At 47.1% G+C, this 14,475-nt stretch overlaps 1 protein-coding gene across 1 annotated transcript in view; it reads right to left on the minus strand.

Annotated features, from left to right (window-relative positions):
* Positions 1 to 999: 999 nt before the first annotated feature.
* The window catches only part of FANCA (FA complementation group A), a 674,778-nt gene continuing 661,302 nt past the window's right edge, over positions 1,000 to 14,475 (minus strand). Inside the window, exon 43 of the mRNA XM_078671408.1 lies at positions 1,000 to 1,375. Coding sequence (XP_078527534.1) covers positions 1,268 to 1,375 — 108 coding nt within the window. The 3' untranslated portion in view covers positions 1,000 to 1,267. The remainder of the gene's footprint in view (positions 1,376 to 14,475) is intronic.

A 14,475-nucleotide genomic window follows, 5' to 3' on the forward strand; every position in this document is an offset into this window, starting at 1 on the left:
CTTTGATGCACCTAGCATCTCTCTACAGTACCTGAGTGTTTCTTTGCACCAGATCGTGAGGAAGAAGTCGCAGAAGGTGTTGTTGTAATCGGGGGAAACATTAAAGCGGTGTTGTGGAAGGGAAAGGCGTACATTGTGTTTCTTCGATGGTTGTGGACTGGTGGCTGGTCATTTATTCAGGACATGGGTTACCGAAGGGTGTTGACCAGGAGTCACAGAGGAAGCTGTTGTGTAGAGAAGGTTCACGGGTTGTCTTCCAAATCGTTGGTCTCAAAAAGTCAGCAAGAATGTGTTGGTCTCAAAGCCTATACTTGAAACGTCCAAATCCAATATCTGAAGACAACAATCTGAGGTGGCCTGTGTCTTTATGCACTGTAGACTACGGGGGAAATCACAACAGGTCTTGTGATACTGAGTTCTTTGAACAAAACAAAGTTGGAAAGTCCAGCCTCAATTCTAGATGCAGGAGTATGTAGAGCTTGTGTATCAAAAGCCACACATGCTACAAATGAAGTGTGACTGAAGTAAAGTAACTTGTTCTCTTGGAAAAGATAACCACGTTGTGGGAAGGTGACCATTATAATCTGGCAGCCTGCCTAGGTTAGAACGTGAAAGTGTGCTCCAGCTTTGAAGGTATTGCTGCAGAGCATCTGCAGTAGGGCCACTTGATAACACTGCTTTTTTGACCCACCACCATTCTCCCTCCCTTCATTAGCAAGATCAGCATAAAACATGACAAGATCCACTCTAAAGGAGTTACATTTTTTATAGAGAGTTTCGTGCAGATTTGTCTAACAATGCCAGAGTTCTAAACAAAAAATAAAATCATAGTATCAATTTGAAACTCTGACCTATACACATGTATATATCGCCTTTGAGCTGTGTGGTCTTTTTAAAATCATGCCATATTATTGAAGCATTAAAAAGGCATTCCATTTCCATCCCAAGCCGTTCCTTAGTGTTATGTTTTTAATTTCAGGACATTCAGACACAGACTTCTCAGAGAAAAATATATTTCAGTTTATTTAATGAAATACTGACACATTAATTTCACATAAAGGTAAGTCACAAAGAGAAAATATAAAAATAAATAACTTTTCACTTTCTTTTCGAGTAGTTTGTTAATGTGCAACTGGCTTAACTAGTCATAAGAACTCTTCTTGAACTAGTACTCCTTCCAGGGCCCACCATGTCCGTCATCTGTTCGGGTTGAGAAATATCCATTTCTCGCCTGTGTATCACCATGGCCCCTTTATAAATGTTTCATTTAGAAAAGGATAGGTTCATCATACAAAGTTTGATCCAACGACGATGAGGACATGTTGAGAAGTGCAGCTCTCACTTCTGGATCAAATTCTCCACAGAAACCAAGTATCTGCAGAAAACACACAGAAGAAACAAAGTATAAATCATACAGTACCAAAGGGACAGTGCAACAAATTCCCCACAGAGTACCAGTGTAGCAATATTTAATGACCATTAGCCGCCCCCTAGCTTCTGTTAAATCATATTTACATATCTTAGGTATGCTTGAGTTGGCCCTAAAGATTTAAAACTGTAGGGTACCAGCTCATTGGCACCATCGATTCCAAGCAAGCACATCGCAATGACGGAACCCATGATTTTGAAGAGTGTTCTCAAAAGCCATGGCTTAAGCAATTATTTCTCAATCATACATTTATAAAGCACTGCAAATCACCCCTAGGGGTCGCGAGGCGCTGGAGCTGTTGCTGTTGCATGAAGGTTAGGTTATTCAAACATCCAGGTCTCCAGTTCTCTCATGAATTGCTGTAGTGTCAGTGCGGTCCAGAGGTGCAGGGGGAGGTTGTTCCAGGCCATAGCAGCCAGGTGCGAGAAGGCACGTGCTCCACTGTTGGCTCAGTGGATTTTTAGTGTTATGTGAGGGATGCTGAGTGAAGGTGTCTGGTCAATTGGTAAAAGGTCAGGTGTTTTTTAATGTATGCTGGCCCTTCGCTATGCAGGGTCTAGTATGCGTGGATCAGCATCTTATATATTTATTTTATTTATAAAGTTTTATATAGCGCGAACAAGATCCCGAAGGATATCAGAGGGCTTTACAAAGGATGAAAGGCAGGACATAAATCAAAATAACGACATCAAGAATATGCCACAAGAATAATAGCATAATTCCCAGATAGATGAATCAAGGAGAGTAGTGCAAAAAACAGGTATAAAGCAGGCTACGGTCGGGGGCACACATAATGAGGAAAAGAAGAGCATAGATCCAATATCAACATCAAGTAGGAATACACAACAGGAATAATGGCATGATTCCTAGACAAATGAATCCAGGAGAGTAATACAATAAAGAGGAAGATAGCAGGCTACGAAGGGGGGCACATAATACGGTGCAGAGGAGCAACATCACATGATGGTACCTGAAGGTACAATGGTTGTAGGATCAATGATTTCGAACAAATTATCCCAACCCAGTTAAGGTACAAATTTGTTCATTAGGAACCTTTTTTAAAGCAAAGGGATCTTACCAGTGGCAAGTATTCTGATTAGTTGAACTGGCACCTCTTCTGGATCAGGAGCCAGTGTCGTTTCTTAAGATGGGGTGTGATGTGAGTCCTTCTGGGGAGGTCGAGTGTGATTCTTGCTGCTGAATTCTGTACTTGCTGAAGACTTTTCAGTAGCTGTGAGGTGATTTCTAAGTAGAGCTTGTTTACAAATTCCAGTCTGCTGATGATGAGGGCCTGTGTGACAGTCCATCTGATGTTGATCGGGAGCCATCTGAAGATATTGCATAGCATGCAAAGGGTTAGGAAGCAGCCGGATGAGATTGTGTTGACTTGTTTCTTCAGGGTTAGCTTGCTATTCAGGATGATGCCAAGGTTGTGGGTGTAGTCTGTTGGGGCTGGGGGTTGGCCAAGATCTGCAGACCACCACGTGTCATTCCATGGCGAGGGGTTGTTTCCAAAGATGTGTACCTCTGTCTTCTCTGTGTTGAGTTTAAAACAGTTGTCTTTCATCCAGTCCGCGACGTTCATCATGCCTTTGTGGAAGTTGGCTTTGGTGGTGTCTTCGGTTAGTGATAGGATGAGCTGGGTGTTGTTGGCGTAGGAGATGATGGTGAGTCCGTACAATCTGACTGCGTCGGCCAGTCGGATCATGAAGGTGTTGAGGAGGGTGGAGCTGTGGGATGATCAGCAGGTGATTTTCTTGTGCTCTGAGGTGAACGGCGGGAAGCAGATCCTTTGGGTTCTGCCGGTTAGGTAGGAGGCCATCCATTTGAGGGTGTCTCCTTGGATCCCGATGTGGTGGAGTCTGTTGATCAGGATGTGATGAGATAGTGTCAAACATGGCGGACAGGTCGCGGAGGATGAGGGCTGCCATTTCGCCACGGTCAAGGAGTGCTCTGATGTTGTCGGTGGCTGCAATGAGCGCTGTCTCAGTGCTATGGTTGGCTCGAAATCCGTATTTGGAGGGGTCCAGGAGGTTGTGGTCTTCTGGGTGTTGGGTGAGTTACTGGTTGATTGCTTTCTCAAGGACTTTAGCTGGATAGGGGAGCAGCGAGATGAGTCGTTTGTTCTTCAGATTGGCTGGGTTGGTTGATGGTTTTTTCAAGAGGGGTCTAGCTTCCCCATGCTTCCAGTCCTCCAGGAAAGGTGATGGTGGTGTTCAGGACCTTCCTGAGCTTTTTGCCAATTGTCTTGTATCTATGGTTGAAGACATGGTGGGGACGGGGTCAGTGGGTGCTCCCGAGTGCATAGAGTTCATAATGGCGATGGTGTCTTGCGTGGTGAGGGGCTCCAAGTGGGTAAGCAGGGGTTTGTGTTCGTAGGTGTGAGCTGGTTGATGCTTTTGATGGTTGGAGTTCGATATTCTTGTAGATGGCTGAAATCTTGTTGTGGAAAACATCAGCAAGGTTGTCGCACAGTTCTGAGAGGGTGTGATGCCGTTCTCTGTGGCTGCGGGGCTGGAGAAATCCCTCAGGATGGTGGGGATTTCCTTGCTGCCGTTTGTGCTAGCTTTGATGCAGTCTGCTAGGGCGTTCTACTTTGTGTCTTTAAGTAGGGGGTGGTACTGCTTGAATTAGGTTTTGAAGGCGGTGTGATCTTCCGTCTTTTTGCTGATGCACCACTTCCTTTAAAGTTCCCAGCAGATGCATTTGGTGGAGTGCAGTTCTTAGTTATACCAGAATCCTATTTTGGTTGATCTTATGGCCTTGCCCGTCTTGGTGGGCGATGGTGTTGGCGCATTTGGTAAACCATTGGAAGAAGTTTTTTTCTGCTTGTTCTGGGTTGTGTAGTGTCTGGGAGGCAGAAGCCTAGGGTGTTGTCCCACTGGTCTTCTGATACTTATTTCCATACTCTGTATGTAGACTTGGTGCGAGGGTGGGTGGGTCCTGAGATGGTGATGTGGACGCGGTGGTGGTCGGAGCAGGTGAGTTGTATGGCGTGGCTGTACTTGAATCTGTTGCTGGAGGTGAAGATCGGGTCCAAAGTGTGTCCCGCACTGCGGGTAGGTCCTGTACCGCAGACCTCAGAATACTCCTCGACCATGGAGAAACGGCGGCCCTGATTATCCTTGACCTCTCCATGACATTCAACAAAACTACCACAACATCCTCATCAACAGACTATATCAAATTGGCATATGGCAAGACGCCACCAAATATATAATTTGCGGCATACCACAAGGATCATCCCTGTTTTACATGATCGCACTCGCAGATGTTGTCAGATCCCACGGTCTCAACATAATCCCCTACGCAGACGAGACTCAACTGATCCTCTCACTCACAGAGGACCCCGCCAATGCCAAAACGAACTTCTGCAGCGCCATGACCAACATAGCCAAATAGATAAGAGAACTGCCTCCAACTCAACTCTGACAAAACTGAAGAACTGATGTTCGGGAAGAACACCTCCGCATTGGATTACTGCTGGTGGCCTGCAGAACTTGGACTGACACCGACCGACCATGCACGAAACCTTGGCATCATCCTCGACAGCCAACTGACCATGAAACGACAAGTTAATGCAGTCTCCTCCTCCTGCTTCCACGCACTTCACATGCACCGCAGAATCTTCAGATGGATCCCAACCAAAACCAGAAAAACCGTCACTCAGGCCCTTGTCACCAGCCACCTGGACTATGGCAACACCCTCTACGCTGACATCGCCATCCAGCTCCTCAGAAGACTCCAGACCATACAGAATGCTGCAGCCAGACTCATCACAGTAAGAGCATGCTGACGGGCCGTGCTGGGTGGGAGAGGGGCTGCTGCTGCGGGGTACCGGCCCACACCTGACCCGGGGCCCCGGCCGAATCCGACCCTGGGTGCAGGCTGCTGCACTTTGGAAGGGAAGAGGGGGCCGTAAACGCAGGCTGAAGGTGCTTTGCCAAGGCTCTGCTACTGCGCTCTCCGGTTTCGGCCACAGTCAGTCAGTGGCCCCGGATCGGTAGTGGCCCGGCCTCTCTCTCCTTCTGGGCTGTGAAGGTTGATGGGAATGTGACAAATGTAGTGTAACTACACTATAAAGAAGTAAAACAAACAAGATGGTCGACTGGTAGGAGCTCTCCGGAGATGCTCCAAACGCTTGGGATCCCTACAAACAACTGGGAGGTTTTTTAGGTGTTCCAGAATTACAAGGCGCACAGCCAGAGTATCCGTAAAGTTAGGGTAGAAACAAAGGTTATTCAATGGTTGGTACAGGCAATAGGGCGAACGGTAAATCCTCACAACCGCTCAAAGATGGACCAAGCTTGGTCCATACAAGAACAAAAGAAAACCACAGTGCCCCTGCACTATACAATAATGTTAGGCCTACTTATAGGAACAATAAACGGAACTTTTCGCACCAACAACGGATCACATCCAAAACTTCTTTCTCTATTTTGTCTAAACATGGTCGCCAACTGTTTAGCTATTTGAATGAATTGGGTGTTGTTCTATTTGTTCTTTATACTTATCGAAGTGACATTGTTGATACCATACACCCTAATAACATTATTGTATAGTGCAGGGGCACTGTGGTTTTCGCTTGGGATCCCTACCTTTGTTATATCCCTGTTAGCGACAGTCACTCTATTGGAAAAGAATGCCTAAGAGTAACAGGATATTTTCGTTTCACACGGAGCTTATCGCACATGGCCCTGGTCACGATTTGATCTCCTACCTTAACTCGGACACCGGAGGGGACGAACGGTCGGACGCCACTGGCGAGACGGATTATGGTTGGGCAGGCTAGACAGATCACCGGATTATAGCAAGCCTCGGAGACTCCAGGTGGAACCTGCAACGAATCCATTGCCTACTGAGCGAGACCTCGGGATCCAGATCTGGCCGCTCCTATTTGCGACCTTGGTGTGCTCCTGCGACCTCCCGGACGAGGTTGTGCAGCGGGACCAGCACGCATGTAGGGGTCAGTTCAGACCGATCGCCGCTGTAGCAAGCCCTGTGACCCTGGATGCAGTGGCAGCGGATCTATCACGCTCTGCAGTTGCAGTTTCTACGCGGTGATGGATTAGGTTTTAGGTCAGCTGATCCACTCCCTGCGGCTTCAGTAAGGAAACTACTCCCAGCCCGCCCCCCATCCGGATTATCACACAATAACGCCGATATCACGTTGGCTTAGACTCATATGGCGGAAGCTTTCTTTTGCAAGGTTTTTCATACGGCGATCATGACAGCATAACCCCAGTTCATCAGGGTGGACATGAGCTGAACTACAACCCGATCGGACGATTAGGAGAACGAGTGCAGCGGCGACTGCCTGAACGGTACTAGTGCTCTTGTATTTTGCGGTTATCCTGTCCCTATTATTATTTTTATCTTTGATAGAACTTTACACTTATTAGGAGGGCAGTGGAACTGGATATTACACCCCAAAATGGCTGATCACATGTTAGTACAGGAACAAAGGGGCCACGTCCATTCATTGGCCTCTCCTCAAAATGATTAGCAGCAACAACTACAACTGAAATAGGACTTCTCCCTGGTCAATCCCAGCTCCCTCGCTGTCCCCCTACCACTACAACAGATTTAGGACACTTCATTGAAACAAATAAAGGACTACAATGCCTTTACCTTCTCCCCATCAGAAGTAGGTCTGGTCCTTGAAACAAACATAGGACTATGCCACCACTACCTTTTCCTCTCTAAACTGTCGGCCATCTTGGACTAGTCTTCTGACTATTCTTTGCCTCTCTAAACTGTCGGCCATCTTGGACTAGTCTTCTGACTATTCTTTGACTAACCTCTTGGCAGACATGCTCGGAACGCTCTCTTCAGCTGCTAATCTCCATTTTAGCCTCTCTCTTCCCTCCTTATAGTATCGGCCCTCTACATCATCTATTTCTTGACTAGTCTTAGTTAACCACTCCAGATACCTCAATCACACTCCCCCAGCTGCTCCCCACCTCCACAGTTCTACATACTCACAGCACCCTCACCCACAACATACTTACCACCATGGAACTCTCCGGCACTCACACATACATTATCATCTACCCCCCCCAAGCTCTCAAAAAAATCTGCCAAAAACTTCAAACACAACTTTCTGAAATCCCACCCAGAAACACCCTTTGCAGATCCCCATTTTTCACCCCGTATTGGACGCATGACCACCGACATCATATTCTACACTAAACGCAGAGCAAAATGGAGGAAAGCCTTCCATGCCCTACTCACGGTCTCCTCTTCGAGGAAGTCCGCACATGGTTTTATGATGACCATTACCCCATCACAATTCTTCCAAGCAACAGCAACCATTACTATTTACAACAATGGGACTTTTCTCATCCAGGCCACAGATCCTAACCTTAACCTATTTGATACTCTATTTCCCACCATTAAAGATAATGTAGCCAATTCACTGACCCCCCTCCCAACCCATCCCTACTCCCAACACCCAATCCACTGCTTCTCCCACTCAGTCCCACACCCTCCCACCCCCTACATTCTTGACTCCTGGATCCCCAGAACCGCACGCCATCCTGAACCACTCTACCCCACCCCACAACACAGACACCCTTTCTACATCTATCCACACTGGTTTCCCCAGCCCCCCTCCGCCTCGCACACCACCTCACATTCAGCTCCAACGCCCCACACCCTTAACACCTGGGTGCCCAGAGTCTGATGCAATCCTTAAGCCCTCTACTCCTCCTCACAACATAAATCTCCTCTCCCCTTATAGCCTCCTCGCCTCCATCACCACCCCCCCACCTCTCACATCCAGCCCCTCCCGTCTATCATAACGCCCATACCTCCCACACCGATCATACCTTCATCCTGTCACTTCCCCTCCCCGCCACCTCCCACACCCAGCTCACCTCCTCTCACACCACCAACGCTCCCCCTCGCTACACTTGCTCCCCCCCTTCCTCATCACCCCTCAACCTCTCACACCTTAGCTCCTCTCCCCCGCTCACATCAACACACTCCTGCCCTCCACACCGTGCCCCCCCTCCACCCCCATCCCGCCTTCCTACACCATCCCACGCTCCCCCTATTCCTATACCACCTCAAGTCTCCCGTCCTCCTTCACCTCCCTCCCCTACCGCATCTCTCCCCGCCCTCCCCATCTCGATAATCACCCACGTACCTACCAGGGAAACTCCCACCCCTACTCCTCCTCCTCCTCCTCCTCCACCCACCCTAACATCCCCCACACCTACGTCTAACCCACACCCATCTTTCTACCCTCCCCCCACCCATACCTTTCCCATGAACCCATTGAACCGAATCAACTCTCCTCAACCTACCCTTGGCTCTCCCACTACCCCCACTTCTACTGTCCCTAACCACACTCTTGACAAGATCATGTCCACCCTTCAACAAATCAAAGACGAGCTTCAAACATTCAAACTACTTTTCGCAAGCCATCTTAGGCTCCCCTCTCCACCTTGTACCGTGTTATCCGGCAAGCACCCCAACCATCCCACACTCTTTCACAAACTCAACCCCCCTTACTGGACTTCTATCCCTGCCCCTAATTCTTCCAACCGCCCTCTCCGCTGCACCAATCCATGGACACGATATGACATACGTACCCTACTACATTCCTACAAATCCGCTCCCACCACCCACATAGCCTCTACGCATCTACCCATCCCCACCAATCAGTTCAACCCTCGCACGCACCCCCCCCCCCCAAAATAACTCACCTTTGTCCACTCACCTTCCTATCCCCACCATCCTCTCCAACCCTCACAGGCCCCCCACTCAAAATATTAGAGGCACTATCTCCAACAATCTGAAAACAGTCACCCTCACATTGGACCCCTCCACCTCCCTTCTTAGCCCACGGCTCAAATGCACACTACTTAGCTGCAGATCTGCCCCCAGACACGCATCTGACATAGCTGACCTCATTATCGCACATGACTTAGACCTTACCATACTCACCGAAACCTGGTTAACTGAATCCTCATCCCCCCTCATCGACATTCTAGTTCCCCCTAACTATCACATCATCAGATTAGATAGGACCGGCAAAACAGGAGGTGGGATAGCATGTATTTTTCGCAGTAGCTTTTCAGTAACCAAAGCCATCTCCCCTACATTCTCCTCTTGTGAACACTTCTGCCTCGATGTCAACAGCGAGGGCAATCCAGTGTGCTCTCTACATATTATCTACCACCCACCAGGTGACAACCTCGTCTTCACTGAACACCTCATGGACATGATCACAACTAATTCGGGTCGACAAAACACACAAATATTCCTTGGTGACTTCAACCTTCATTGGAATGATCAGAACGACTCAGTGGTTAACAGTCTCAAAAACTTCCTCAAAACCTTAGACCTAACCCAAATCTGCAACAGCCCTGCCCCATGACAAAGGCTCTATCCTTGACCTCATTATCTCCAAAGATCACACCACCCACCTTGACTCAATCCAACCTTGTGACTGGTCCGACCACCACATTATCACATTCTTCATCAATGAACTGGTGAAACTTCACCCAGCCCAATCCACCAAACCCAAGGTATGGAAAAGAGACTTGAGGAATCTCAATCCCATCTCCTCACCCTCCCCCAGCTACAACCTACTCATACCCCCCTATGGCAACGACGACGTCCAGGCCCTTACCGAGCACTACCTCAACTCAATGACTACGATAATCAACGAAGTTGCCCCCCCTCAGCTAAAGAGAATCTCTTCCAAAAGCTCAAAGCCGTGGTATGACAGTCTGCTTACAATCAGAAAAAAGTTCCCTTGTTGGCCACAGCTATTTTAACCACGTGTACATCATATACTTAATGCTACGGGTGACAAATACACAACAATTTTTTGGGATTTTTCTTCACCAATATATATCCTTTTTATTTTTATCAAGTATAATTTATTCGTAGCTTTGCTTACATATGTATATTTTCATTGAAGAAAAAATTTCATATAAGGTACAAAAATTGTTCACACATCATAAATACATCTATAATAATTCAATAATACATTCAAAGGAAAACAATATACCATATCACACACAATTGAAAAGAAAAAAAGAATGAAGGTAATTACATAGCTAATTCTCTAACCCTGGCAATCCACAACGATTCAAAACATACATACTCATTCATACTAACATTGCATACACATACACTACGTGCGAAAAAAGGGGAGTCTGAGTACTCGACAGCAGGGAACTCTGCTGATTAGCAGGTCTCAGGAATCAAATATGAGACCCCGCACTCTGGTCTACGCGCGTTTCGGCGGCATATACAGCCACCTTCCTCAGGACCTTTTTCCTCTAACAGACACAGGAAACCAGGGGACACTGTGATGCATCAGCAAATACTATGATCAATGGAACCGATAACTTGGGCCATAGTGGAGACGATATCGCAGTCTAGCAAATCCCTATATTGGGCTTGTGGGAGTTCATATGGTATTTAGGAGATGGCACGAAGGTATAATGCTTCAATGCAAGGAAAGTTTCTTCTGAGCTGGCTTACATCCTACGTATGGGGTCACTGTACTGAGTCCCAATTCTTCTGTTGTCGTTACTTATTTCCACGGACATGCGCGAATCTCTCCATCAGAAAATCCAAAGTACGTCACCAATTCTTACTACACTGGTTGTCAGATCCTGCACGAAGTGCAGCGCCAAGGTCGGAACTCCCACCGGTACAGATGGTTCCAAACCAGTCTGCTTAACAAGGACAGGCGAGACATGAGACTAGCAGAACGCAATTGGCGATCCACCCCATCAGCTATGCACCTCAACACTCTGAAGAAAAAAAGAAATGCCTACTTCAGAAAAACCAAACGAACAAAAGCAAACTTCTTTAGCCAGCAACTAGACCAAGCAAAAAACCGACCAAAAAAGCTATTTGAACTAATCAAAACTCAGTCCAAAGATGAACCACAGCGAGTACATAGTACAACCAGCACGCTACCATCCTGTGAAGAATTTTCTTCCTTCTTCAACACAAAAACAATCATCAAGAAAGATCTCCTCACGGATCTAAACCTATTCTCTAACCCCAGCAGCATAACACCCGCCAAACTAAAGAACAATGCTTCCTGGGAATCCTTTGAGACTTACACGGAAGTCTCTATAGGCAAGATCCTAAGTACCCTGAAGCCCTCTAACCACTTCTCGGATCCTCTACCTGCAAACGCCGTAAAGGACCTCAGCCCTTGGCTTCTCCAGCTCTGGACCAAAATCATTAACAGTACTCTTCAACAAGAATCTATCACAGACTCCCTCAAAGTGGGACAAGTATCACCCATACTTAAGAAACCCACAGCTGACCCTACTGACCTCAACAACTACCGCCCCATCACTAATATCCCCACCTTAGCCAAACTGTTAGAAAAATGTGTCCACCTCCAACTGACTAAACACATCACTCATTTTGACCTCCTCAACCAACACCAATCTGGCTTCCGTGCAGGACACAGCACAGAATCAGCCATGACTCACATTATTGATGACGCACTCCAAATTCTAGACCAAATTGGCACCTGCCTCCTCATCCTACTTGACCTCTCATCTGCATTTGACACGGTCAAACACGAGAACCTACTCGATCTCTTGAATATCAGAATGGGCATCTCTGGGACAGTACTCAAATGGTTCACCTCCTTCCTTCATAATCGGACCCAGAAATTCAAAATTAATAACGCCATGTCCACACCTGTTCCAGTTACACTTGGTGTCCCGCAAGGTTCCTCCCTATCACCGACTTTGTTCAACCTAGTCATGGAGCCACTCTCCGCACTGCTTCATGCCTCTAATGTGCAATTCCACATGTATGCGGATGATACCCAACTCTACCTAAAACTACAATCCCCTGAAGACCTCAAACTTCTCAACTCAACACTTAAAGACACACAATCATGGCTGGCAGAGAACCATCTCAAACTTAATGCCCTAAAAACTGAATTCCTCCTAATAGCACCCCCTGCCAAAATCCCCATCGCCCAGGACTGGCTAAAACACCTCACTGCCTTCAACGTCCAACCTATCATTGTGGACTCAGCCAAATCCTTAGGCATCACCCTCGACTCCAATCTTAATATGCAACGACATATTAGCAATGCAACCAAGGGAGCTAATTTCCAAATCAATACTCTGAGAAAGCTGAAACCCTTCCTCCCAGCCAACGACTTTAGAACTGCCGTTCAAGCACTAGTAATCCCTCGGATTGACTATGGAAATACCACCCTCTGCGGCCTCCCACTATCAACAACCGCACCATTAAGAGCCTCCATCAATGCTGCAGCTAGGCTCATAACCGGATCAAAAAGACGCTCCCATATCTCTCCAGACTTAAAATCTCTGAATTGGCTACCGCTCGAAGCCAGAATAATACTGAAAATCGCATGCATCCCTCCCAAAGCCTTACATCACAGCTCGCCCAGCTACATTGCTCAAAAATTGACAATCTCAGGAGGCTCAAGAACCACAAGAAGCACAGGCACTCTCCTTTTGAAACCACAAAAATTCCACAAGAAAAAAAACTACAAACTGAGGGCACTCTGATTGCAGGAGTGCACCAGCAGAGGGGAGTGGCTCACACAACCGGGAGGTCAGGAGCTACTCAAAGGTAAATGTTATGTTAAACTGAATATTCTTCATTCCATTCTCCTGGAAGCTAATGGAAATAGGTAGGAACATTTTTTAAAACTGTTTTTATTGAAACATTAGCAGGGCACATTACAGTCAATTGGCACAAACAGTGGGTATCATAGGTTAAAGTAGACGTCAGTGACAGTATATTCATCAACAAAGCCTGATATAACAGACTCATCTCCGTTGGCACATCTCTGGAGCCCCTCCCTCCCCCCGCCCCCTAGTCAGATTCACTCACCCCATCTAGCATTGGTGGATCACATAAATAACCTCTGTACTTGTTCCAGGCACCCCAAATTTTGTCCCATTTTCGGGGGCACCCACGGTGCAGGGACACCACTCTCTCCGCCATCATAGCCGCATCCAAATCAATGCACCAGTCTTTAAGCATCGGTACCTCCCCGGAACCCCAATATTTGGCAATATTTTGTTTGGCATACATTACACCCAGCGTCGCCCAATCCTGAGCAGGGTGGGAAAGATCATTCGGCTCCCATAGGTTCAGCAGGCAGCATGTCGGCTCCGGGACAACTGATACCTCCACCACCTGCGACAGTGTTCTCATGATTTTATTCCAATATGCTGTAATCTGGGGGCATTGCCATATAGTGTGAAAGAATGTTCCCACCTCCCCGCAGCCTCTAAGGCAGAAGTGGTGCGTGGGCCTTCCTATGGTGTGTAGGGTGACCCTAGTGTAGTATACGCGATGAAGTATCTTAAGCTGTACCAGCCGGAGTCTCGAGGGTATAGCCACCTCCCGCAGGGAGGACAGCGCTGTCTGCCAGTCCGCCTCGTCGATTTCTCCCAAGTCCGTGGACCATCTGTGCTTAAGTTTCAGTGTTGGGTCCGGTGTGTTATTAACTAGTTTGCGATATGTGAATGAGGTCGCTTTTTTGGGCATGTGCTCAGTAAGCAGTATGTCCTTTAAAGGGGTGACCTCAGGTACATCGGTGCCTGGTGAAAGAACCGATTATAGCGCATGTTTGATCTGTATATATCTAAATTTCTTGGTGGGTGCTAACTCATACTGGTTCTGAAGCTGGTCAAACGGTATCACAGCACCTCTCTTCCATAGATCTCCCACCGTGGAGATACGTATCAGGTCCCATGCCCGGAATCCCTTGGATTTGCGAAGTCAGAGTCAGAGTCCGAGTCAAAAACACTTTATTCGATTAAATTAAAATCATAAAAGTATGCTATACATTCAAAGTTGATCACTGGGATATACAAAAGAATTTTTATATAAACAACGTTAAAACAAGAGACATTATGTGCAAATTTCCAATAGTACGATTTGCGAAGTCTATCCAGCTGCCGTGCCGACCAGAGAGGAGTAAAAAATAAAATAAAATGTAAATGTAGTGCTTATATAGCGCACGAATCACCCCCGAAGGGGTCTCAAGGCGCTGTACACAT

This window comes from Lissotriton helveticus, chromosome 12 (genome assembly GCF_964261635.1).
Source record: "Lissotriton helveticus chromosome 12, aLisHel1.1, whole genome shotgun sequence".
Classification (NCBI taxonomy): Eukaryota; Metazoa; Chordata; class Amphibia; order Caudata; family Salamandridae; genus Lissotriton; species Lissotriton helveticus.